The sequence below is a fragment of the Suricata suricatta genome, chromosome 7, assembly GCF_006229205.1.
Source record: "Suricata suricatta isolate VVHF042 chromosome 7, meerkat_22Aug2017_6uvM2_HiC, whole genome shotgun sequence".
NCBI lineage: Eukaryota > Metazoa > Chordata > Mammalia > Carnivora > Herpestidae > Suricata > Suricata suricatta.
The window spans coordinates 126,161,847-126,188,423 of NC_043706.1; the positions used below are offsets into that span (position 1 = coordinate 126,161,847).

Below are 26,577 nucleotides of genomic sequence, written 5' to 3' on the forward strand. Positions count from 1 at the left end.
CTCCTTTCCCTCCTCCCTTCTCCCTTTCATTATTTTTTTTCTGTCTAGTTGTCATCATTATATTATAGATGAAAGGTTTAATTTATGCATTGAGAGTTTAGGTCTATTTCCTAAATTTATCTGAGGCTAGGCTAATAATTTTGTCTTTATCACCTTCTGTAGCTTCTCTAAACACCTAGGCTCTTAATGTTTCCTCTTTTCTCCATTCAGAGTTGCTATTTATGTGAGTGCTTATCATACTTGGCGTATGTTCCCAGTTTTCTTTTTTCTAATTCACTTACTCAGACTTCTAATTAGTGGTGAATTACTCCTTCATTTTATCACCTGATTCTTGAAGGAAGCAGCCTATTCTGGAAATGTTTAAAAGTAAATGGAAATCAAAACATTATGTGAAAATGAATTCATGATTTAACTTAACTGATGAGAGTATTTGTCTTCGCTGCATAAAGTTCGGGTTGTTTTCTAATCATCTTTGCTTTTAATATGATATTTTTAAATTCTGAAGAATGGATACATTCTACCTGTTCTAGTTATATTGAAGCCAGAAATGAGAGAAAAATAATTTTCAGCTGCAAAAAGTTGCTACTTTTATATTTTTGTATAGATCCTTAGGGAGGCTTCTTCTAATGGAGGGATCAAAAGTTGACCCAAACTGGGGAAACTGAATTAGTCTTAATGAAGTCTAAAGTAAATGCAAATATGATCATATTTGAACTGCTTCTTGAAATAAAAGGATTTTTGACAATGAAAGCTTATTTTATATTTTTTTATTATAAACATAATCCACGTTCACTATAAAAATGTTTCTAAAATAGAGGAAAATATAAGGAAAGAAAAAATCTCACTGTTAAGAGATACTTACTGTACTTTTTTGACATTTTGATTTCCTATATCTTTTTGGCACATGGATGTTTCTGCACAAATATACACATGTTTTAAATTTTTAAAAAAATTTTATTTATTTTTGAGAGAGAAAGAGACACAGCATGAGTGGGAGAGGGGCAGAAAGAGAGGGAGACCTAGAATCCGAAGCAGGCTCTAGGCTCTGAGCTGTCAACATAGAACCTGATGCAGGGCTTGAGCTTGCAAACCGTGAGATCATGACCTGAGCTAAAATCAGACATTTAACTGACTGAGCTACCCAGGCACCTCAACACATATTTTTAAAAAGCAAACTGTGTATACAGTTTGAATGTTAACAAATTTATCAATTTGATTGGCTCAACTGGAGCTAAGATCATTTTTTAAAATGTGCTGAAACAGGACATCAAAATATTCTCTGAATTAAGTAATTATTTCATTTCAAACTGATCTGTTACAGAAGAATTTTCAAATCCTCAAGTGTTCTTCTAAATCTCTCATTAGTTGCTTCATATCACTTTCATTTGTAATCATTGTGGAGGGGTGATAGGTTCTCCTGTGTGTTTCATTATTGAAATCCTAATTTTATTCCTTAATTTGAGAAGCTCCAATAACCTTTACTATTGAAGACAGTTTTAAACTCATTCTGAAGAAATCTCTCTAACTTCACTGCTATGAACTTGTTTTAAGCAGAAACAGAAGCTATTAACAGAAGTTAATAGCTGCAATGGGTGATCCAGTTTGACTAAGCTACTCTCAGGAGTAGGGTCTGATTTGGAGGATCTTCTTTAAGAAAAATAAATACAATGACTTGGCAAATTTAATAAAAATATATGTTTGTAAGTACACTGCTATGGCCCCTCCCAGAGTCTTGGAAGGGGCCCCTGTAATGAAGCCTAGGGCTTCCTAAGTTCCATGTTACATTTTTCTTGGCTCAGGAGGTAACATTAGTTTTTATTTGAGAAGCATAGTTATATTTCACAACACTGTGCTACTGATTGTAGATTTATAGTTACTTATTTCCATGGAAAGAAATGGAAGAAAGGGGGAGAGCTGGGTCTATACAGAAGGATCTGCAGGCTAGGACTAACAGAGGGGCTCTAATGTGCGTCAACCTTCAGGTGATGGCATAGTAGGTGGCATATTATTGGTGCATTATTATTTCAGGTTCAGAAGTCACAAAAGGCAGTCTAAACTGGTAGCTAAATAAGGAGAAGCTCAGAAGCAGAAACAGAAATCCCTATCTCAGGAGCCAAGAAAGTAGCCAGAAAGACAGCCATTGATGAATCCAAGTGCTGTTGCCCATGACCGTCTGGGCTCAAGTTATCAGAGATGAGATGAGATCAACTTACAATGTGACAGTGAGCCTGGTATATGCTCAGGATATTCTTGAGTAAGATAACTTTCCAAATTTTAAATTATGGAAAGAGAACATGATTTGGAATTTTAAAAAATCTGCATTTTAGTTCACTTGTTGCCTCTTAATAGTTGTGTAATCTTGGGCAAAATTCAGTTTCCTGAAATTTAGCAGCTTAACGAAACAAAGCTCCTTTTTTTCCCATGAATCTACATTTGGGTGGGATTCAGTGGGGACAGCCTGTCTCTTCTCTAGTTGGCATCAGATACAGTGGATCAAAGGCTGGAGGCTAGAATGATCTGGGACATTATCCCCTCGCTGGTCCGGTGATTGATGCTGGCTGTCTGCTAGGACCTCTGGCTGTGGCTGAACATCTACACATGGTCTCTCCACATGGCTGGTTGGCTTCCTCATGGTGTGGTAGCTGGTATCCCTAGATGGCCAGGCAAAGCTGAACCACATTTATAACTTGGCTTCAGAAGTCAAACATGGTCATTTCAAGGGGGAGGGAACACAGATTCTATTTCTCAATAGAGAAGTGACAATGTCATACAATAGAACATACATGTGTCAGTCTTTTTGGAAAATATAGTCTGCCACAAGGATAGTAATAGTGTGTATTTGTTGAATACTTAACTGACATCAAGTGTTAAGTGATTTACATACATATGTTACCTCATTTATCACTTTAACACTCTTAGGTTGGTGCTGTTATTGTCTTGATTTTATAGATGAGGAAAATGAGGGATTGTGAGTTTTAGATCAAGAGTCAAGATTTGAACCCAGGTTTCTAGAGTTCATGCATACTCAAAGTCCAATAGCAGAATTGTTTTCAGAATTAAATAAGGTAATACACCTGAAAGTACTTTGTGAATTATAAATTTGCTATGCAAATTTCAGTCATTTTAAGAAAAAAATTTGGGGAACAGTTTCAGAAATGTTAATATTTCAGGTGTAGTACAGTATATGTGTAACTGAGTAGGTCGCAAGATTAATTTAATAAATTATATTAGTAATGGAATTATTTGATGTTCCAGAAGGTAAAACCTCTGAGTCTTCTTTTCTCTTTTCCCCATTGACCTGTTCCCTACTCCAGCATCTTTGGCCACACACTGTATTTCCATTATGGAATCAGAGAAGGTTAAAGCTATGATAAGCCTTAGGTATTATATGGCCCAAATCCCTTACGTATTCCTGGAATTTTTAGTTGTGACCTCTAGAAACTTAATGACTTATCAGAATAATTACTGATATGGAGTGTTTTTTTCCTTGATGTTTTCATTTTGTTTGTTTGTACAATCCTAAAGAATGACAGATTTGAGGTGAAAGCCTTTTTATTTTATCTTTCAGGTTAAATATTTGGGTTGAAATGTTCTTTTTGTCATCTATTAATATTTAACCAAATGGAAATATGTGTGTAGTACAGGAAGGAAAACAGAAGGTAATATTCCTCATGATCTTACAGCTTGCATTGCATGAGAAGGAGCCTCCAGAAACTGACTGGTTTCAAACCAGCAGAGCCTTATGATCCAAGATATATGGATTTCTTTTTTTTTTAATTTTTAATGTTTATTTATTTCTGAGAAAGAGAGACAGAGAATGAGCAAGGGAGGGACAAAGAGAGAGGGAGACACAGACTCTGAAGCAGTCTCCAGGCTCTGAGCTGTCAGCACAGAGCCCAATGTGAGGCTCGAACTCACAAACCATGAGATCATGACCTGAGCTGAAGTCAGAAGCTTAACTGACTGAGCCACTCAGGTGCCCCAAGGATATATGGATTTCTTGAAGTGTAGTTGTTTCATGAAATAAGACCAAGAATGCCCATGTGTGCATATGAGTGTATGTATGACAGGAAAATCAATGTCAATTATTCTTTTCAACACCACTCCCCATCTGTTCCACTTGAAGCTTACCAAGAATAGGTTTTTGGCAGGACAAAGCCAAGACCTTCCTTGGAGCATTACTGTAAAAAGCTGAGAAAGGCTGCACAGAGTAACCTGGGAAGATGGCAAGGATGTGGTCCCTGGTCTCCTTGAACTGAACCTCAAACTCAGTTCCTACTTAAGATAGGCCACTCCTTGCCTGTTGGGACAGAAGGCCATGTTTGAATGATAACTGCATGTTGGTAAAGGTCTTAAACTCTAGTCTAGGACTGTCATGTGTGGCCAAGATTAGGGACCATATTGGAGAAGCTTCTTCTGCAACAGAAAAGGCCCCAATTGATTTTCTGTGTGGGTGGGGTTTTCTGACTTTTGAGGGAACTTGGGTTATGAGTTCAAGATTATGGTTTGTCTGGAACCCAGATGCTTAAGGCTAGAGTCAGGAGCTTTTTATTTTTTCCCCTCTACCTATCAAGAACAAAAAGATCAGTTAGAGCGCAGGCATCTATTTTGCAATCTAGGCATTTCTGGTGGTCAGACTAAGATTTCAGGTATGTTGGCTTTAGCAAGGCAATTTTGGAAAGAGAAATGTTGGCTGCCAATATTCAATCCTGATGCTATTTCAGTGTATAAGTAGGATAATTCATGTAATTAGAAGTCATGGAGGATTCTACCATAATATAGATTTAAATTACACTGCTATGGCTCAAGATTTTGAGAGCAGGTTGAAATAAGGTTTGATTATATTTGCACTGTTGTTTCCTAAGGCTCTAGAGTTTAGTTTTTCCTCCGTTCCCCATCCTTATCCCTTCCTTCCTTCCCTCCTTCCTCCCTCTCTTCCTTCTTTGTTTTTTTAAAGAAAAATACATATAACTTTATAAGGCATTGTATTAGTCAATGTGCTTATGAGTTATAACATTTGTTTTAAATGTAAATAAGTAATAATGAAAGTAAATAATAAAGTTTTTTAAAGAGTAACAGGTGAAGGATTTATGATAGTTAAGAGAAAATAAATGTTGACTAGTTGAAAATTAATTCATTTGGTTTTATGTTTTTAAAATTCTTCACATTTTTTTTCACGGTAGGTAACACCAATACTATGTTAAGGTTTAAAGAAAACATTATAGGGGTGTCTGGGTGGCTCAATCAGTTAAGCGGCCGGCTTCGGCTCAGGTCATGATCTCACAGTTCGTGGGTTCAAGCCCCGTGTCAGGCTCTGTGCTGACAGCTAGCTCAGAGCCTGGCGCCTGCTTTAGCTTCTGTGTCTCCTTCTCTTTCTGACCCTCCCTTGCTCGCGCTGTCTCTCTCTGTCTCTCAAAAAATAAATAAAAGACAAAAATTTTTTAAAGAAAACATTGTAATAAGCTATTTTTCCCCTCAATGAACTCACCTTTTACTATATTTTATTAATGATGAAGTTATTTGGTGTTTTCAGAGGTAAAACTTTAGATAATCTTATTTTCAGTATTAAATAATCATTAGTTTCACCTAGAAAAGTCTAAAAAAGGAGGCAATTAATTTCTGAGAGGTTTAATATTAAGAAGCAAGAGATTTTACCCAAGCTCAGGCTGTAATGTTGTGCCGAAGGATGCATTTGTTGGGCTAAATTCTCTCTGGCGTTCCTTCTAATTACATGAAAGAAATACATATGCACAAAAATGTATCTACTGTCATGATCTTCAACTTTCTCATTAACTAATTCTTCTTAAAGTGGAATTATCACTGTTAGCACTACTGATGACCTCACATCAAAATTGTTGCCACTTTTCTAGTCAGCCTAGAGTAAACTGGAAGGCTCTAGTGAGCTCTTTCCCCCAAGGTCTAGCATTTCTGCCTAGAAGAAAGTTAGCTCCATAATAACTCTATGAAGACATTATATATTATTTCCAGAATGAGAAAAGGTAAACACTCTGTACTCTTCTAAGTAGCTATTTAATCAATTAAAACTTGGGAACTGGGAGGACAGCACACATTTCATTGATTATTTCATTGAACAGTGGCTGAGAATAAATGTGTTCCCACTGTCTTGGGATGCTGTAATCTTAAAGTAAATTTCAAGACTAGTTTTCTCCCCCTATATTTCACGTTTTGCGTGTGTGTAGCATTTTGAATGGTAATGTAGACTTCCATTTTATAGGGCTATGTGGTAGAGAGATTGCTGTCCCCAAAATTAGGAGCCCTGGGTTTTGATGTGGTGCTGCCACTAACTTTGTGAAGATAGCAATTTTATGCACTTTTTTTGAAACTCACTTGTAAAATAAGGGTTAGAGATAAAACAATCTGTAAGATTCCCCATGCTTTGAAGTTATATACATAAAATATTATATATATAAAATGCTAAAGAGCAGTGGTACATACCTCTTGAATTCCTTTGTGACTTGTAATCCAGTATAATCATACTTCCATGGGACAAAGAGTTTTTATCAAACAGATTCATCATGTATTTTGCCACCTGAATTAGTCAATACTCATGGGTTGTCCAACAAGAGTTATTGAGTTGAAACATTGCCAATGCACTGCACTGGATAAAGGTGATACAGACGTGGCCCTTACCTTCACAAGTATACACATTAGTGGGGTATATACAGGCATTAAGCAAATAGCCACACTATCATATATGTGATTACACATTTATCCATATCTCACCATAAGTGCTATGAAGGAAATAAACAGGGTCTGGTGCTGGAGCTAAGATGGGAGTCATTTTATATCAGGGGTTAGGGAAGATGTCCATGAGGAAGAGACAGAGCTGAAAAACTGATACCTGAATGATGAATAGAAGTAAGTCTAGCAAAGATGGAGGGAAGCAAATGAGTCAAGTTTCTGAGCAAAGAGAGATTTTTACATTTGAAAACAAAAATGAGTCCTATGTGGCTGCAGGAATGACTGGCAGAATGGCAGGAAGTGAAGTTGGCATGGGAGGAAGGCAGGAGGTCATACAGGCCCATGTGACTTTTGGATTCCATCCTAAATGTCAAGGGAAACCACTAAGGAGATCTGAGCCAGTAAATGAGTTTATACAATTGTGTTTAAGATCGCCATAATTTCTGAGTTGAGAATGGATTGGAGAAAAATAAGAGTAGATATGGGGAAACCACATAGAAGACTTGCAGTAGCTCTGGAGAAAGAGACAATGAAGACTTGGTCTAAGGTAATGACAATGGAGAGATTCAATATAGACTAAGGAACTGATAGGTTATAGGTGAGAAAGATTAAGGAAATCACATGATTTCATTTTTAATGTGCATATAAATATTCTTAAATTAGTTTCCACTAAAGACAACTTTTTAGTGTATCATTCACACATAGTTATATGTGGAATTGTCATACATTTTATTGTTTATTCCTCTCTTCTTCTTTTTTATTAACTACAGACCTATAATTACTCTTGTATTAGAGTGGGTCCAGGGAACAGACATATGTGTAAAGTATAGCATTAATGCTTTAACTTTCTGGTCTTTTGGAATCAAAATACTTAACTTCTTTAAAACCAAGTAAAGCTTTTCTGTCCTTGGGGAAGCCTTTCCTATTCTTCCTAGCAGGGTGTAGATACCCTTTCCTATGACCTGCACTTTAGCACCATACATGTGATGCAATCATTCCTTTGCATGTCTGATTCTTCCAGAAACCTGAGTTTATCTAGTCCGCGGACTCTCTTCTATTCATTTGTTTGCCCATAAGTGTCTACCTCTACCTGACACACACATGCTAGAAGATATTGAACAACAAAGAGACTATATCCATTCTTGGGATGTAGAACCTATCTTCCTATGTTCCACCATGATGGTAGGAAAATGTAGATTAGAGAGTTGCTTATTTGAGTTTTTACATGTCTGCTATCATTTCTCTATAATAAGTCAGAAATACTGGATGGTTGTGATTTGGCTCTCAAAGATCTTGGCAAAGTGTAAATGGAAGAGCTTAATCAACAGTTCATCAACTCAAAGCTCTTCAAACTGGAAGGCAGCTCAGAGGCAATCTAATCCTTCAAAGGATTCACTCTGCACTGCAATGTTATGGTCCAAGCTCACCTAAAATGCTTGGTTCCCAATATTGGGTTTCTTAGAAATAATGTTTCCTTTCTTGGTTTTTAACAGTGAAAATGAATGGCGATTTCATATGAAAATGAGAAACTGGATCATGACTCATTTTCATTTTTCAGCTATTAAACTATATATTGTGTTACTACATAGGGATAAGGAAACAGATACTACATATAGATAAGGGAAATTACAGTGGATGGTTTCTACTCAGATTCTTTGTGAACTCTTCTTTTATATTTTATTTATATGTGTTTTAACTCTAGCTTTCTCATTAAGTGTATCTTTGTTTGTCAGCTCATTAAATGCCCATCCAGTTCCCTCTTGGTAGCCTTCTTGTCAAAATGTACTGTGAAGGTTTTAAATAACAGATGTAAAGAATTATTCACCATCAGAGCGTGCTTGTATATGATCCAAGGATAACCACAGGAAAATACCCAAGGCCCAGTGTGCTGTAGAATTGAGAACTTGCCTTCTGCATACTGCCCTGCTTTGCAGCCTGGTGTCTCCATGGCATCATGACCCTTCCAGCACCCACTGCTTTCAGAAAGATCTGCTAAGCCAAATCAGATCAGGATGTCAGGGCTTTAATAGGTTACCTTTTCCAGGAGCATTTTTTTCCAGTAGAAAGAGAAAAGTCATGTCTTGCTAATGGCAGAATTTCAGGTACCAGTGAAGGAAGCATCTTGGGCTAGATGGGCCTTTGCCAGCACTTTTAATAGCATTTTGTGTAGGCCTTATTCCAAATACACTGGCCTGAGGAACAGATAAAATACCCAGTGACATTTACTTCATTGTGTTCTTAGTTGACACTTCAATGACTCTACCTTACTCATCATCGCACATGGACACAGCCCGTCACCCTTCCTTGCAGTCTCCTTGACCTGTCTGATTCAGCCCTACAGGCCCGTACTCATGCATCTGGTCCCCCTACAGCACGTCAAATAAGATTGTGGGCTCTGGACTCTGGCTGCCAGGGCTGAGTTCCCTTCTCTCCTATTTCCCAAGTATGGAGATATAAGCAATTTTTCCAAGCGTCAGCTTTATCATATGATAAATGGTATGGTGTGAGTTTCTGAGGGCAAAAGGAGAGAATAATGTAAAGGGCTTCTGATGCTTAGCACATAGAGCTCAATCAAAAGTTAGCTAAATAAATAATAAACACTCATATAGTACTTATGCTCACATTCATTTATATAACAAGTCACTCAATTCTTTTTTTTTAAAATTTTTTATGCTTTTTATTTATTTTTGAGAGACAGAGAGATACAGTGCGAGCAGGGAAGGGTCAGAGAGAGAGGGAGATATAGAATGTGAAGCAGGCTCCAGGCTCTTAGCTAGCTGTCAGCACAGAGCCCAACGTGGGGCTCGAACCCACAAACCGTGAGATCATGACCTGAGCTGAAGATGGATGCTTAACTGACTGAGCCACCCAGGCGCCTCACAAGTCACTTAATTCTTAAAACAACTCTAAGAGGTAGTTACTATTATTATTTCAATTTTACAGATGAACCAAAGCACAGAGAAATAAACTGACTTACCTGAAGTCCCACAGGTGGGAAATCAGAATTTGAGCTCAGGGCTCTCTGATTCCAGGGTTCCTGCTTTCCACCAATCTGCCATGCTACCTCTCTTGTAAACAAGTGATATTACTCTAGCTGTACTGGCTGTACCATTGGGAAGCTCCTCTGCATAACCTGAATGAAATGTAGGTGAAATGCAGGTCGTACAAAGGCTCGGTAATGCAGAGTGGTGTGGAATAAGCTTTCTCACCATGATGCAGAATACCAGCACTAGCCTTACAACCTCATAATAGGAGACTTCAGATATTATCCAGTGCAACAAATTACTTTACAGATAAGGAAACTGGAACTGAGGGAAGACTTGGAGTTTGCACATGGCCGTAGACTGAGGCAGAACCAAGCCCTGGTTACATTTCAGAGAACCTTTCCAAACTTAAGGGATTTAAGTCTGCTGCATTTACTACAGGAGTCTTGCTTGTCCTTTGGATTAGAGACAATCTTCCTCCATAGGCTAATTTCCTTTTGACCCAGGGTAAACTCTATTTGACTCAGTTAAATGGAATTTTATACCGATCATGTAAAAGATGTAAAAAAATAGGTTAATAGGAGGAAACCAAGAGTTTAGTAATAGGATTGGGTTAATTCCATGGAACAAAAGGTGGCCAAGAGCAGCTACTTGGAGGGGTAAAAGGACACCTGGGTCCTGCTGAATGTCAGTCCGGCAACACTGAGCAGTGTGTCTTTCTATTCTTTCTGGTTCACCTAATGAGCTTGTTGTGTAAGCAGTTTTGTTTTCTCATATGTTGCCTATTTCTGCTGGGCAGTGTCTTGTTCTCTGATTCTCAGTGACTCTACACCTCAAAGTTGGCAAAAATAAACCTGTGGGCAAGATACATTTTAAATGGTTACACAACAAATGCTTTCTCCTTCCCTACAGTAATACACTTGTAAAAGATCAGATTGGAGAAGAAAAAGCTGTTGAAAAAAAATTCTGCTAAGCAGATGCTTACTCTGAGTACTGAGAATATGAAATATGTTTTGACACAAAGGTCTAGATTATGAAAGAGTGCTGATTCATATTGTTCTAGAAGCACCAAATGCTCATGCTATAAGGAAACTTAAAGATCGCCTGGTATGAACCTGCATTTCGAGCATGAGCAAAGAAGACAGAATGATAAGCAGTTCAAGGTCAGAGCTAGAGACAGTCAAGACTTCTGGCTCTTGTCCTGGAATTCTTATAGTAATGTCACATAAAGGACCAAGAAGAATGTGTTCATCTGCAAATAGCAGAAAACCATCTTAAAGGTGGCTTAGCAGATAGGGATACATCTTTCTTCCTTATGCAAGAAAGCATCCGGAGGAAGGGAGTGTATAGCAGAATGAAGCATAGCGATGCTACCAGGTACCGGGCTGTTCTGTCTTCTGCTGCCCCAGGCCTTATGTGGATGCTTCCCCTCGTATTTTACCCCTCACTGTCACTAATTGCACGCTGCACCTCCAGGCTCAGGTCCATGTCCTGGTACAAAGAGAGAAGAGAGAAAAGGCCCCAGAAGCATTCCTGCTGTCTGACCTTTTCAAAAATCTCCCAGAAGCCTCACCTGGCCTTAAATCTCCTTGTGTGGAACTGGGTCACATCTGCATCTCTATCCACAAGCAGCTATGGGAAAGCAAATGCTTTTGGCTATGCTCAGTCACCCCAGACACGATCAGGTATTTTTTAGTAAGGAAGGGAAAGAGAATGGATCATGTGAAGGGAAGGACTAGAGTTTGAAACACCAACTATTCTGGACGGTAGGTAATTAAAAGCCATAGACTTCAGAGGCATACATATCTGAATCAGAGATGCAATTTTTGGATAAGTTGCTTTATTTCCTTAGGCCTCAGATCCCTTTGTGAATGGAGATAATTATGGCAAAATGAAGTAATAAGGGTGTAGTGAAGTTAAAAGAAGATGATTAAGACATAATAATATCCCATAAATTTTCACCCTATACCACTGCTTTAGGATCTGGCAACATTGGTGCCGCTTACGCTCCCTGGGACAAGCCGTATTTTAACATCCTTTAACTTCAGACAGAATGTTCAAGACACAGAAACTGGTTAAGCAGGTTTTATTTATCTTATTCCCTATTAGAAATAATGCCCAAATAATATTAAGACATCATTCACACTGCTTCTAGCCCTTTGATCAAAGGGGAGAGACTTTAATGGGCCAGCCACTCTGGTCTCAAGCTGAGGTGCTTCCTTGTCGTGGAGAAGAAATGGCCCGACTTGTAGCCCAGCGTTTGTAGGAAGTTACAGCAAAGAAGGTGTTCAGAGCTTTTTATAGCTTTTTTAGGGCAGAAGTTCAATAGATGAGGAAATTTACATCTTTCAGACTAAATCTCATTGGATCTTAGAGAGAGAGAGAGAGAGAGAGAGAGAGAGAGAGAGAGGAAGGGAGGAAGGGAGAGTAACTATTTCTTAATAAATTAGGGTGGGTCATTTCAAATTTCAGGGTTTCAAACATAAAATCCATGTATATTACACATGCTCTCTCAATCCAAGTGTGTAGATTATGTATCTCTGGAAATGGCACAAGGTCTATGGTCAACTTTGCTAAAGGCATTCATTATAGCATTAGTATTTCTTATTCTTTTAGGAAGAAAGATTGTTATGCAGTCATTACGAGAGGCTCATTTCCCTTCTGGGAAAATTTCCCAAATATCCCATAATAGCTATAGTTAGCATGATATTCAGATGAAAACTGTACCATATTTATTTTTGTTCCAAACACTTTTATTAACAAAATAATACATGATTATTGAGATAAATTAGAAGACAAAGATAATAAAAATATAAAAGCATAATATATATGATTCTACCAACTACAGAAAGCCACTGTTAAAATTTTCATGCAAAGGGGTGCCTGAGTGGCTCAGTTGGTAGAGCGTCTGGCTTCAGCTCAGGTCATGAGCTCATGGTTTGTGGGTCCGAGCCCATGTTGGGCTCTGTGCTGACAGCTAGCTCAGAGCCTGGAGCCTGTCTTCAGATTCTGTGTCTCCCTCTCTCCCTGACCCTCCCCTGCTCACGCTGTCTCTCTCTCTCTCTCTCTCTCTCTCAAAAATAAATAAAACATTAAATTTTTAAAAAATTTTCATGCAGGGGCACCTGGGTGGCTCAGTCGGTTAAGCGTCTGGCTTCAGCTCAGGTTGTGATCTCACAGTTCATGGGTTCGAGCCCTGCGTGGGCTCTGTGCCTGGAGCCTGTCTTTGGATCCTGTGTTTCCCTCTCTCTCTGACCCTCCCCTGCTCATGCTGTCTCTCTCTCTCAAAAATAAATAAAAACATAAACAAATTTTAAATTTTCATGCATATTTGTTTTACTCACATATAAATATAAATAGACAGAAAAATTGTATTTTTAAAATGTAAAGATTTGTACTTTGCACATTATTTTTATCTTTTTGTACTTCATATGATATAAATCTTTTTGACATTGAACACTATTTTACATCATCTTTGAAAGGGTTGCATGTGTTTTTAATGAAAATACACAATAATTATTCAACCAATCTACTGTAGAGCACATGTTTTTTTGTTTGTTTCTGTTATGTTTTCCAGTTATGTCCTGTGATATATATCCTTATAACTAGAACTTGGTAGACAATGAAATTAATTTCCAAAAACTAAATTTTTGAGTCAAAAAATACAAATATAATTTAAAACATCGATATTAAAATTTTTTACCGTAAAGATGGGAACATATATATGAGAATGTTTATTTCCTTGAACTCTTGCCTACACTGTGTTATCATTAAAATAGATGCATAATTTTAGTGTGTGTGTGTGTGTGTGTGTGCGTGTGTGTGTGTATTGGGATACTTACTATGAACTCGTTGTTGCTGTATAGAATCTTCCCAGGTATGTCTGTATATACAGTATCTGACAGGCAGAAAAAGTGGACAGGTGTGACAGAAGCTGCCTTTGTGAATCTCTTTCCTTCATGTGAAAACAGAGATGGAAAAATGTGGCTTTTCTGCAGGAATAATGATCTCCGTTTGTATTTTTATACCACTCCTGTCTTCTTGTAACTTCTTTCTCCATATTATAAAGGATTTGAGTGAGAGAAACAACAAACTGGGTGATCATATCAAGCTCTAAAATAGATGCAATGAGACATTTATAACTTAAAAGACTCGGTGACAGAGACTCAATGTAGACAGGCATAGACTTTAGAATGCATTGCATATAAGCACTCAAAGTCCAAACATAAAATAGGGGAGGAATTGCTTTGTGCAAGTGTGATAGAAAAAATAGACTAGGGACAACCTGGAAACAAGGTGACCATGAATGGAGAGAGAAGCACTGTAGTTAAAAAAAGTCACAAGATTGGGTTTTATAAATAGGAACATGGAAATAAAGGAATCTAAAACTCTTGGGTCAGTACCAAAGCTTATGTCCAATTTTAGATTCTACAACTTGAGAGAGACATCGAGAGACAGTAAAAATAGATAACCACGCTCTGAACTTTTTGTATGTTCTGGGAACTTTGTATTCATTAACACATATGATTTAATAATCGTGACAAGTCTTTGAGATGCCGATTGAGACCCCCATTTTACACAAGAGGAAATCAAAGCTGAAAGAAAGCACTTTAAGGCTCCCTGTCTCCTTATCCAGGATCCAGGATTCAAACCAGGTTGATCTGCCTCCAAGATTCATCCTCTGATTAACTCGCCTGTAACACATACCTGAAAACTTGATGCTGCAAAAGGGCAAAATTACCTGGCCTCCATCCTATTTAGAGATGAAAGTCACTTTTTGATAAACTTCCTTCTTCCAGTGGATGCTATCACTATCCCTGCCCAAACTGGGATTGTTGGCCAGACTGGGAAATTGCTGGTAAAATTCCTGCTCTGTATGGGGCAGTTCCTTCACTGACCTCGCATATAAATTCCCTTATTGCTCCTAATGCAGCTGATGATTCGCCTTCTTCTGACCGACCAGGCCCATAATGCTGACTGCATACATGAGGATGGAGACAGAGGGGCCATAACGTTTTTTAAGTATGAAATGGGAGAACCAGACAAAAGGTTGCCAGGGAAGGTGGAAGTAACAAGGACTGTTTTTCTGGGAGAAGAGAAAACTGAATTGTGACTTCCAGAAAGACTTAAAAAAATTCAAACCAGCTGCTCTCTTTCCTCACTAAAAATGAAGAGAGAATGAATTTAGATTTCATTGTAAGGAATTTACATCAAAATGAAGAATTTCCTGATAGTGATAATTGTTGAATATTATAGTAGGTTTCTAGAAGGTGCTGTTGAAAGAAATTTCTTCGTAATTCTTTTAAAGATGGGTTATTATCTTATTTGTCCAAGATGTTCCAGGAGGCAAAGTAGTAAGTTTTTAAGCTGTAAGAGAGGGACTAGTTCCCAACCAAGGGATTTCATCATCTGGGAGCCTGGTACTACTTCAGAATACCAAAGAAGGTATATAAGGTATATAAGCATGAAACAGAGCAGGGATTATGGAAGTCTAAAGCATGATCCTGATGGGTCTTTAAAAGCAAAAGCAGTTTTTCATTAAGGAAAGTAAAGAAATATCTATGTATTTTCCCTGTATGAATGTTTCTCCTCATATAACTGATGTGTAAATATGTAGAAATGAGCTATGTTGAATGTATTTGGCCAGGATAATATAGGAAGATGTAATAACAGGGCTTGAACTTGGTTCAATATGATAGCCGAAATGTTATTATAGCCACCAAATGGAGTTCGGATTGTTTCTTAAAGAGGTCCTCAATTAATTTTAAGGGTAGAAGAAAAAAATAATCAACCTAAGGACTAATGTTCATTGCCTACTTTTTGTTATGGTGGCAGTTCATATAAGTCATTATGAAATCCAAGACAATTTTATTTGATAGCTTGCTTGTTCAATGAAACTTAGCTACCAAATCACTGCATATCAATCTTTTATGAATGAATATTGATTTGGTTGGATAATCACATATAACTTTAAAATCATATGTAGCTTAGAAAATTTAGAATTATAATGATTATTATTTCTCCTGAGATTGTTTTTTTATCCCCATTTTCAGTACCTTTTAAAACTTTGCTCTGGGGGCGCCTGGGTGGCTCAGTTGGTTAAGCCTCTGACTTCGGCTCAGGTCAGATCTCATGTTTGTGGGTTCGAGCCCCGTGTCAGACTTTGTGCTGACAGCTAGCTCAGAACCTGGAGCCTGTTTCTGGTTCTGGGTCTCCTTTTCTCTCTGCCCCTCCCCCTCTCATGCTCTGTTTCTGTCTCTGTATCAAAAATAAGCAAAACATTTAAAAAAATTTAAAACTTTGCTCTGTATAGACAATAATGTTTGGTTCTGTTATATTTAAAATTTTAAATTACTGTGGTGTCTGGGTGGCTCAGTTCAGCATCCAGCTTTGGTTCAGGTCATGATTTCATGGTTCATGATGTGCTGACACCTCAGAACCTAGAGCCTGCTTCCAATTCTGTGTCCCCATCTCTCCCTCTGACCCTCCCCTGCTCACATTCTGTCTCTTTCTCATCTCGTCTCTCTCTCTCTCTCTCTCTCAAAAATAAATAAACTTAAAAAAAATAAAATTTTAAATTACTTTGCAAAAAATGGGAATTTCTTTGTAAATCCATGTTCTCTCTTATGAATCTCCCCCTTAAGTTCTATTTAGAAGCTTAGTTTTATAGAAAATCTTGATTGACTCTATAATTTATTTTGTTACATAAGATAGAAATTAATGTTTTCAACATATTTTATTACATCTTATGGGCTTTGTCAGATGCCACTCTTGCCTTTCTCCCTCACTCTCTAGGATTTAGGCAACATTATAACAGTGATAAAGTCTGTTATAAAATCTGTTACAACACAGCAACATATAGCACATTTCCATGTTGCAATCTTGTTGTGGTATGCCAGATGCTTCTAAGGATCCATTATATAGAGTCTGTAGTTCTGTAAACCACGAGCCTTCCGCTCCGGTGGGGCTTCTCTACTCATTGCTTTGAAACTCTTTTTTGTGGATTCTCATTTGCTCCTGTTACCCCTGAATGCCAGTCTCTTACTCACATTCTTCAAAGTCCATTTTCATTCCTACTTTTCAAAGAGGCATTCTCTGGTCATCTCTATTTTCTTATTCTCAAATTTGATATTATGGTATTTTTCGTTTCTCGTGTAGCATTTATAACTTATTATTGTTGCTATATTTTGTGTGGTTGTGTCATGCTCTCACCACTATATATAAGTTCACGTAGGAGGCAGTATGAAGTGGTGGTGATAAGCAAGAAGTTCTGAGTTAGGTGTGAAATCCTGGATACATTGCTGTATGACCTTGGGCAAGTTACTTAATGTGTTAGAGCTTTTATATTCTCCTTCTGTAAAACTTTTTTAATGGAGTTGTGATGAATTAATGAAATACTAAGATGTGTAGCATAGTGCCAGACACATAGTAAATATTCATCAAATTGAAGGCAAAGCCAATGTCCAATATTTATTGGCAACTCTTTCTGTAAGTGCAGAGCCCAGGACGTTTTTCAAGTTGGGAGTTCAATAAACTGTTTGCTAATTGAATGAAAATTTGCAGATCTCTACCAAGTTTGTGTGTTTACAATTACATGGCCCTTTATTTTTTGAGAATTTTGTGAAGAGTCAGTTCTTTATATATTCACAGCTCCTTTTAGGGTTGCATACAGAACTATCTAAATAAGTTCTTCAATACCAGGGAAGGCAAGAGGAGGCCTACAGAATGGAAGGGGGAGGGGAGGCAGAGGTGGGCTCAGTGCTGAGTAATTTGGTTTCAGTCTGGCACTGTTTGCTCATAACCCCAGAGAGAGGCAAAGAGGTCCTGTCCCCCAGTTTTCTTTCTCTCTGTGGAAAATCTATTTCTATTTTAAGACACAGAATAAAGGTACCCCTCCCTCCAGTTTTACTGAGGTATAACTGACAAATAAAGTTGTATCTATTTAAAAAGGTGTACTATGTAATGGTTCAATAGATATATACATTACATTATCACATATACATTGATTACCACAATCACGTTAATTTACACAGCCAGACATTACTTTGCATAGTTAACATGTGTGTGTGGGGCGGGTAGATCACTTAAGATTTATTCTCTTAGAAAATTTCAAGTATATAATATATATCATTAACTATATAGTCAATATGATGTATATTAGACACCTAGGGCTTACTCATTTTGTAACGGAATGTTTATACACTTTGACTAATATCCTCTCATTTTTTCCACTCCTCAAACCCTGGTGACCACTATTCTACTCTCTGGCTCTATGGGTTTGACTCTTTCAGATTCCACACATAAGTAAGATGCTGTAGTATTTGTTTTTCTAGGTTTGGCTTATTTCACTTAGGATAATGTCCTCTAGGTTCAGCCATGTTGTTGCAAATGTCAGGATTTCCTTTTATTGTTAGCTAATATTCCATCATATATTCGACCACATTTTCTGTATCCATTCATGCATTGATGGGAACTTAGGATGCTTTCATATCTTGGCTGTTGTGAATAACGCTGCCACGAACATGAAAGTGCAGGTATCTCATTGAGACACTGATTTTACTTCCTTTAAATATGTATTTAGTAATGGGTTTGCTGGATCAAATGGTAGTTCTATTCAGAATTTTTTAAAGAACCTCATACTGTTTTCCTAATGGTGATACCGCTTTGTATCCCCACCAATAATGTACAAAGGATCCCTTTTCTCCATATCCTTTCCAGCAAGTGGTACATTCTTTAGGCAGGATTTCCTGATTCCTAATCCATAGCACCTCTATTAGATACTTATGTTTGTCCATGTCATGTCATTAATTCTTTTGCTACTAAATGAAAGTAACAGGATTTTAAACTACCTGTAGGCATTTTTTCCTATTTTTATGGTCTTTGTATCTAGTACTATTGTCAATATAATGAGCACAATAGGGATGTTGTTCTCTAAGCCAACTAAGATAATGCTTATGAATTCAATTAAAATATTTTTTTGTTTATTTATTTTTGAGAGAGAGAGAGAAAGAAAGTGTAAGCTGGGAAGGGACAGAGAGAGACAGGAAGACAGATTCTGAAGCAGGCTCCAGGCTCTGAGCTGGCAGCACAGAGCCTGATGCGGGGCTCGAATCTGCTACCATGAGATCATGACCTGAGCTGAAGTCGGACATTCAACTGACCGAGCTACCCAGGCGCCCCAACAATTTTTTAAGTATAAAGCTTTATAAACATATAAAATATTATTGTTGTTTTTCTTATATTAGAACTCCTTTCATGGAATTTATGCGCTACTTTGGAGATTTTTAGGCATGAGAAAAATGGGCAGTTTAAACACAGCCCAATGCATGATATTCAGCTATCAATTTCTATAATGAAGAATTTTTCTGTGAAGAAGAAAATATGAACACAGAATATGGGACAGATATTTTATGAAACCATTTGACTTATGCAGACTTTTTTTTGGATTATGAAAACATGCACATTTAAATGACTTTTGCTATTAAGAAAAATGAGCAGTAACCTAGGAGTCAAGTCATTCAGAACTCTTCTAGTTCTAACACAACAAGCTTCATGCCCATTGGTGAGCCATTTCCAATTGTGGTTCAGTTTCCTTGTCTGTAACCTGAGGGGTTTAGTCAGAGTTTTATCTAAGGACTTTACTAAATTTAAAAAACAAAGATTTTGTTATTTGAATACATAGAACATTCTTGCTCAGTTAGTCTGCATTTATTTTAAGAAGGGAATAAAATAGTTTTCTGTAATTGAAATCCAAGGATGGCACTTTAGCAATGAAGTTATTGCCCTTGTAACAGCAAACTGACGATGGTGCTTTTCCTAAGAGAGTTGGCAGGAGGTGTTTGTGTACCTGGTAGATTCCTGAGTGTGTATTTACTATGGGAAAGTGGCATCTGATATCCTTTCTCAAATGCTCTTCTGTAGACAAACGAGTGCCCACTTGCCAGCTAGTTTTCACCCTTATAATAAGTCAATGCCTCTTGTCTGAGCCATGATGTATTTCCACAGTCCATGAAGCTGAGGATTTTGTGATACATTAATCCTTCCACTTGGGCTTCATTGGACTGGATTACAACAATATAAGAAACTCTTATTACGTTTTATTACAGTGCCCATGAAACTTTTATAGTTGTTGAATTTTAAGTCCTAAGTTCTTTTTTGTTTGAAATAATATCATTCTTTTAAAATTATTTTGACTTAACTATTAATGTATTTAATGATTTAGCTATTAATGTATTTATTATATAATTTATATATTGAATACTGATATTTACCTCAAAAATTTTTGAAAACTACTGCCAAATTGTCTACCAAAAATTTGAATTGCTTTCACCAAAAGGAAATGTATTTGTGTCTTGCCAACATTAAATATTATTAATTTTTGTAATTATGGCAATCTGATAGGTGAGAAAATATCTTGTTTTAGTGGCATGTCTTGAAAATTAATGAGATCCAGTAATTTTTTTCCTTTGCTTATCATCCACTTTTGCTTATCTTGTTCAAGTTGCTTACTTATAAACTTTGCTCCTTTTTGTATTGTGCTGTTAGAACAAATGCACTTTTACTGTTTATTTAGTGTCTAGAATTATTCTAAATATTAAGGATACATCATTGGATAAGTCATAAAGAGGTATCTCATGGAGCTTATATTTTAGAGGGAAGAGAAAAATCAACAGGAAAAAGCATCAGATATATGTTCTAAGATAAAATCATGAACAGGATTTACTGGGAGGTTGCCTTAAGGTAATGGATCAGGAAAGGTTTTTCAGAAGGGATGATACTTATATTGAGACAGGTTGATAATGATCTTTTCAGGTGTTGGAAACAGGTAATATAGAGGCGTGAGTGAATTTATGGTATCCCAGGGAGAGAAAGAAGGCTATTGGTCTAGAGAAGGTAGGAGATGGGAAGTGAGCAGAGATGAGAGTGGAGAAGCAGGAAGGCTCAATCCATGTAGAGCCCTAGCAGTCTGGGGAAAAGAGTTTTGGTATCATTCCAAGTATGTTGGAAAGTGATTGGAAGCTTTTTGAAGAGGAGTGATATAATCTGATTTATATCTTAACTGATAACTCTGTTTTTTAGGTGTGGAATGAATCATTTGAATCATTGGGAACAAGAGTAGATGCAAGGAAACTAGTCAGGGGGTAGGCAAGAATTGATAGTTACTTGGAATAAAGAATGATGTTAATGGCATGTCCAGATTCCATGTAGCTGCCTTGTGCAACAATCTCCCAGCTACTTTGAAAGTAAGCTTTTATAAATCTCAGTTGACTCCTTCCTAAGAGGTTACCCTCCTCCCCCCTTCTTATGGACCTTAGCCAATGACTGATTGGCAAAGGGGTCCTCTTGCCTCAAGGTGGGGCTAACTTCGTGCAACAGTTTTTGCTTCAGCACTTCCTTGTGGATCATAATGAAGCTAATCAGTAGCTGAGATGCCATTCCTGCTTAGGATTCCTGACCTGTTAACTGATTCTCTAGCTCTTCTTCTCAATAAGAAACTTGAACAATAATATTCATCTCAGCTCTGCTTTTAGGAAACCTGACCTAAGACACTTGGTTTAGGATAACCGAGGTTGAAATGGAGGAGACTAGATTAGAAATGTTTTAGAGACACAGTCTGTGGAATGGATCTGGAATATGAGAGGAAGGTAGAAATCAGAGTTCCTAAACTTTGTTATTGAGTAGTGTGGTGAGCATGACATTATTTACTAGCAGCAGATGCCTGGAAAGAGCAGGTTTGCAAGGTGGGGAGGGAAGATATTCTGTTTCAAATATGTTAAGTTTGAGATGTCTATAAGTGGATATATCAAGGGTGCTATTGAGTATGCTAATCTTTTGCTCCAAAGGGCAGTCTGGTCTGCAGACCTACATTTGGGATTCAACCATAATATTCAAATGGTGTTTGAAGGAATGTGACTAAATGCGATCAGGTCATGGCATGACAATATTCTGGGTTGAGCAGAGGAGGAAAGTCTAGCACATACATTAAGGAGTAGTCAGTAAGAGGTGAGTAAATCATGAAAAGATATGTTACAGAGACTGGTACTGAGAGGACGTCAAGGAGGGTGTGGCCAGCTGTTGAATAAAGTTGAAGACAGAGAACAGATCATAAAATAGGCAACAGGGAAATTTTTGGTGACCTAGAAAGGAGAAGATTCTGAGGTTATGGGAAGAGTGGTAAAGGAGAGAATGGCAGATGGTGGGCAAACGCAGAGCTAGGCTGTGACTAGGTGTGGTAAATGAGGTAGTAACTTACGTGGGGAAAAGAGTCCAAGGATTTTTATTTTTTAGTGACACCAATAGAAGGAAATAATTGATTTTTACCGAAGAGAGGGGACAATTGCAGGATGAATAGACAAAAAGCAATGAGACCTAGTGTTTATGAGTAAGAGTTGGCTCTATCCTCAGAAGGAAACACTTCATATCTGCATCAGGAGAAATGCCAGAGAAATGAGTGCCAATAAAGAAAGCTTTGTAGATGTTGTGGTATGTGGCTGGGTTAGTTTTTGTCTGGTTGTTTCTGTGTTCTTATTGAAATATGAAATTAAAATCCCAGCTGAGATGAGGGTCAGAGGTGGGGTCAATAGTTTGGAGATTTAAAGAGGAAAGAGTAAGGATGAAATAATCATGTTAGGGACTAGGAGATTTTATTTATGGAGGAGGTGTAGTATGATTTCCTTGCAATATTGAATTCTCCTTTTAGTATGATTGCTTATGAGTTTTAATAAGACCAATCATCAAGATTTTGAGTTTTTTCCCAGACATGCTTAGGTCCTCAAGTGCAGACATGTAATAGGTGAATGGTTCGGCTTAACTAGCATTGAGGTTTGTCAAGAAGACACAAGGAAGTTAAAGAACTTGTAAAGGAATAATTATGAGGTCAGGCTATAAGATATGAGCTGGGCTAAGAGGCAAATGAGAGGGAGGATGGAAAGAAAGATTGGGAATTGAATGGATTTGAGGTTTACATAAGGTTGAAGAAATGTTAGAGTAAGGGTAGCAGAATATATGGGCTTGAAAGGTAAGGGGAGATAAACAGAGACTGGGATGTTTGACATCTACATTCAGAGATATTGGAAATATCTGTGACAACAAGGTCAAAAGTATGACCAAGGATATAGAGGGATTATTGGAAATTTCATTAAACAGAGGGGGTTGAGAAACTTGGAGGATGTGGTATTGGATCATCTACACAGGAGTCAAAATCCCCGAACTTGGGGAAAAGGGTAGAGGTATAGAGGACTCTAAGATGGGGGCTAGAGTCAGTAGTGAAGTAGAGCAATGGGAAACTGGCACAATGTGATATTTGTTTTATTTCACTAATTTCTGTGAGTTCTTAAAGTACATTTTATTTCAGAATGATAGTTAAATAAGGCCAAATCTCCCATTATCTTACCACTTCATCAGAGGATCATGGATTTTGAATAAACCATGCATCTAGGTCTTGTCTACTTATTCTGGCCTGGCCAAGTGTTCCATTTGTTTTGCTCACTCTTCAGGAAAGTGCCGCAGGGTTTGCTACCACCATGAGTGTCTGCCTCTTAACTAACTGGAAGCCAGAGAAGTGAGCCCTCAGATAAACAGGGCTGCTCATTGTGCTGGTTGACCTCTTACCCCAATGTGGTGATCTTCCCCACATTGCTAAAATCTGTGACAACCACTACTGATTGCTGCTATGAAATAGGCAGCAGGCCTTTATTTCTCAACACTTGTTTCACTGTGGATACCCAGTTAGATAGTTTCTCATTGTTTTCACAGAGTTAATAGTTGGATTACAATTGATGACTCTCTTAAATCCATCCAGATCTTCCTTCAGTTCCAGTTATATTAACAAATTATTTGGCAAGTGTCCTCTCCATTCCTTGCAACTAATGAGTCTTTTTACAAGCTTGTTAGTGCTTCACTGCCAGGTTATCTTGAACATTTGCTGATTATTTCTGGACAGGGAATTATGGGGAGAGCGGAATGGATGCTTTCAAAGAGCTGGCTGCCCAGGAAGGCCTCTGCATCGCCCACTCAGACAAAATCTACAGCAATGCTGGGGAAAAGAGCTTTGACCGACTCCTGCGCAAGCTTCGGGAGAGGCTTCCCAAGGCCAGAGTGGTCGTCTGCTTCTGCGAAGGCATGACTGTCCGGGGCCTCCTGAGTGCCATGCGGCGCCTGGGCGTTGTGGGAGAGTTCTCCCTCATTGGAAGGTAAATCGCAATCTCTGTCTCTTTTTCTTACACACACACACACACACACACGCACACACACACACTTTGGCTCACATATACTTGCTTTCACAAATCTGGACATTCTGACTCCACAAAGGGTCTGCTGGGCTGAAACTTAGCTCTAGATCTCATGGAGAATGGGGCTATTGTCATTTTCCTGCTAGACAAGAACAGGGCCGTCAATGACATGATGATGAAACTGCTTCAGAAAAAGCTGGGAAGTTGTTGCCAGAATGTTTTATTCTGGAGAACTATTCTTTTTAGTTGCTTCTGGCCCTTCCCACCCCCCGAGCCTGCTAAAGCACACACATGTTTATGTCTTCAAAAAGCATAGAAGCCTTAATGGGGTGTTGGTGGAGGAGGGGTAGCAGTGAAATATGAAGAACTGGCTAAACGCAGTGGAACCGTGGACCCTGACAATGTGTTCTTTTGCACACGTGGGATGGCTGAGGGATGCTTTCCGCATGTGACTCCTGGAACAGCAGGTGGTGACTTCCGGAACCTCTGATCTTCTTTTTAGATCATATGCACTTTTGTGGGAATAGATTTTCAGTATCACCGTATTTTTCATAGGGTTTTGACCTCATCGGTATCTTGTTTAATTTGCCTACTAATAATATTGCAAAAGGAACTGCTTAATTTTTCCAAGGAACCTACTGAGTTTACTTAATGGAAAGCCTTCACTGATCCCTGACTTTGTCATACTCATCTTCCAGATCTCCTTTTCTCCTCTCATCTCCACTACTGCCTAGAGTACAATCTATATCTCCCCTACTGACCTACCTCAACCACTGACCCTCTTCTCTAGGACACTGAGTAGTAATGGTGGGGGCATCCTCACCACATGCATGGAGTCCCTCTGTCCTTGAAGTGGTAATGATTGTAATAGTAATAACACTAATCTCATCATCATCTGGAACTAGAGGTACTGGAGACTTTGGAAAAGAAGGTAGGCTATAAATACAACTAAATAAATAAACAAAGAAATACTCTCTCATGAGGAGAAACAGAATTCGGGTCAAAATATAATTCAAGATTAAGGAAAAAATATTAAATTTCAGTAAAATTGGCAGACTGCCACAAAATGTCATTTTGGCTTCTTCAACATGATGCAGTTCTGTGAAGCCACTTAAAGCAAGTCTTAAAGGAGTATTTTTAAAGAAAGAATATTATTTCCTTTATGAGTGAAAGGGAGGTAAGCACTGTTGAAGTGTCATACAAAATAAGGTTGTAATAGATGTATGAGGATCTACAGATATTGTTCTTTCTATTGGTTTTGAAAAAAGGACTGCTTTTATGAAGGGTGCTTGTCTTAAAAAATATTCTCATGTTTGCCATTTCCAAAAGAGGAGTTGCCTGTTTTTTCAAAATTCATTCTCTTAAATATCCTTGAAGAGGAAAACTGCCTGGATTCTGGGTACTTTAAACAGTTTTGGCAAATATGTGAGCTTTGGGGTATACAGTTTACCTAACTGTGAAATATAATTATATAAAATGTTGCAGTGAGTAACTAGAGTGTAAAGAACTCATCCCATCATTATTATTTTTAATGTTTATTTAATTTTGAGAGAGAGAAAGAGAGAGAGATAGAGAGAGAGAGAGCACAAGTGGGTGAGGGGCAGAGAGAGGGACACACACACAGATTCTGAAGCAGGCTCCAGGCTCTGAGCTGTCAGCACAGAGCCCAACATGGGACTGAAACCCACGAACTGCGAGATCATGACCTTAGCCAAAGTTGGACGCTTAACTGGCTAAGCCACCCAGGTGCCCCTTTCATCACTATTTTAAAGCTGAACAAAGATGGCAATATAAACTTACATCTCTGGCTCTTGCTAATAATATAGCTGAGTTCAGACAAATATTTGAGTCTCTTACAGGCTTCCTAGTGAAAAGATCAGTTACATGTGATATCTACCTCTTTTATTCCTCTCTCTGTCTGCCTTACCTCCCCTGGGTCATAATGACACATCATAGGGAATTGTCATGACTACGAACACCTGAGCTTCTGAAGATGCTGTTCCCTGTACCAGTGGTTATTGACAATGATGCATGGAGTCCCTGAGATGCCACACTTGGTGTTTCTCTGCCCTTCTGGGCTATATTCTATGGGTGCCTATCAGAGTGGTATTGGCTGTTACTCTCATATCTTAGAGGATTTGGGGTGAGGGGGATTGCCTTTTTCTATTCTTTGTTCACAGTTCTCTCCCTTCCCTGGAAGAGATATGAATTCATATATGAGTCCATAGGGAGCTGACCAGGGAACCAAGCCAAACAGTAACACTATACCATACCTAGAATTCGCTTTCCCTTCAGATGTTTGCTTCTTCTCTTTCCTGGGGAATACATTCTATCTCCTTCTCTTCTATCTCTCCTGCTGATGGACATTTGGTGGGCTTGGTTCTCTCATTTGTGCAGGCATGCCCGGAATGGTTACAATTTGACATTAAGCTGCAACTTCTGCTACATTTACAGTGCTGTGAAACATATCTCCCTTCTACTTGGAGAGTGTTTCATTTACTAAATGATAAACTCCTTTGAAGTCAAGAGCCATTGCGCAGTATTTTTCACAGCACATGGTATGACGCTGGCTGCATCCAGATTTACAAGAGCGCATTGTGCAGATGGCGACAGACCTCTTTTCACAGAAGTGAAATTGAGTAAGTCATGGTTTAGACTGG

General features: G+C 38.1%; 1 protein-coding gene across 3 annotated transcripts in view; it reads left to right on the forward strand.

The window, feature by feature from the left end:
• Positions 1 to 26,577, forward strand: part of GRM1 (glutamate metabotropic receptor 1) — a 401,855-nt gene that overhangs the window by 104,951 nt on the left and 270,327 nt on the right. For all 3 annotated transcript variants that reach the window (XM_029945287.1, XM_029945289.1, XM_029945288.1), the window contains exon 2: positions 23,629 to 23,878. In XM_029945287.1, coding sequence (XP_029801147.1) covers positions 23,629 to 23,878 — 250 coding nt within the window. The remainder of the gene's footprint in view (positions 1 to 23,628; positions 23,879 to 26,577) is intronic.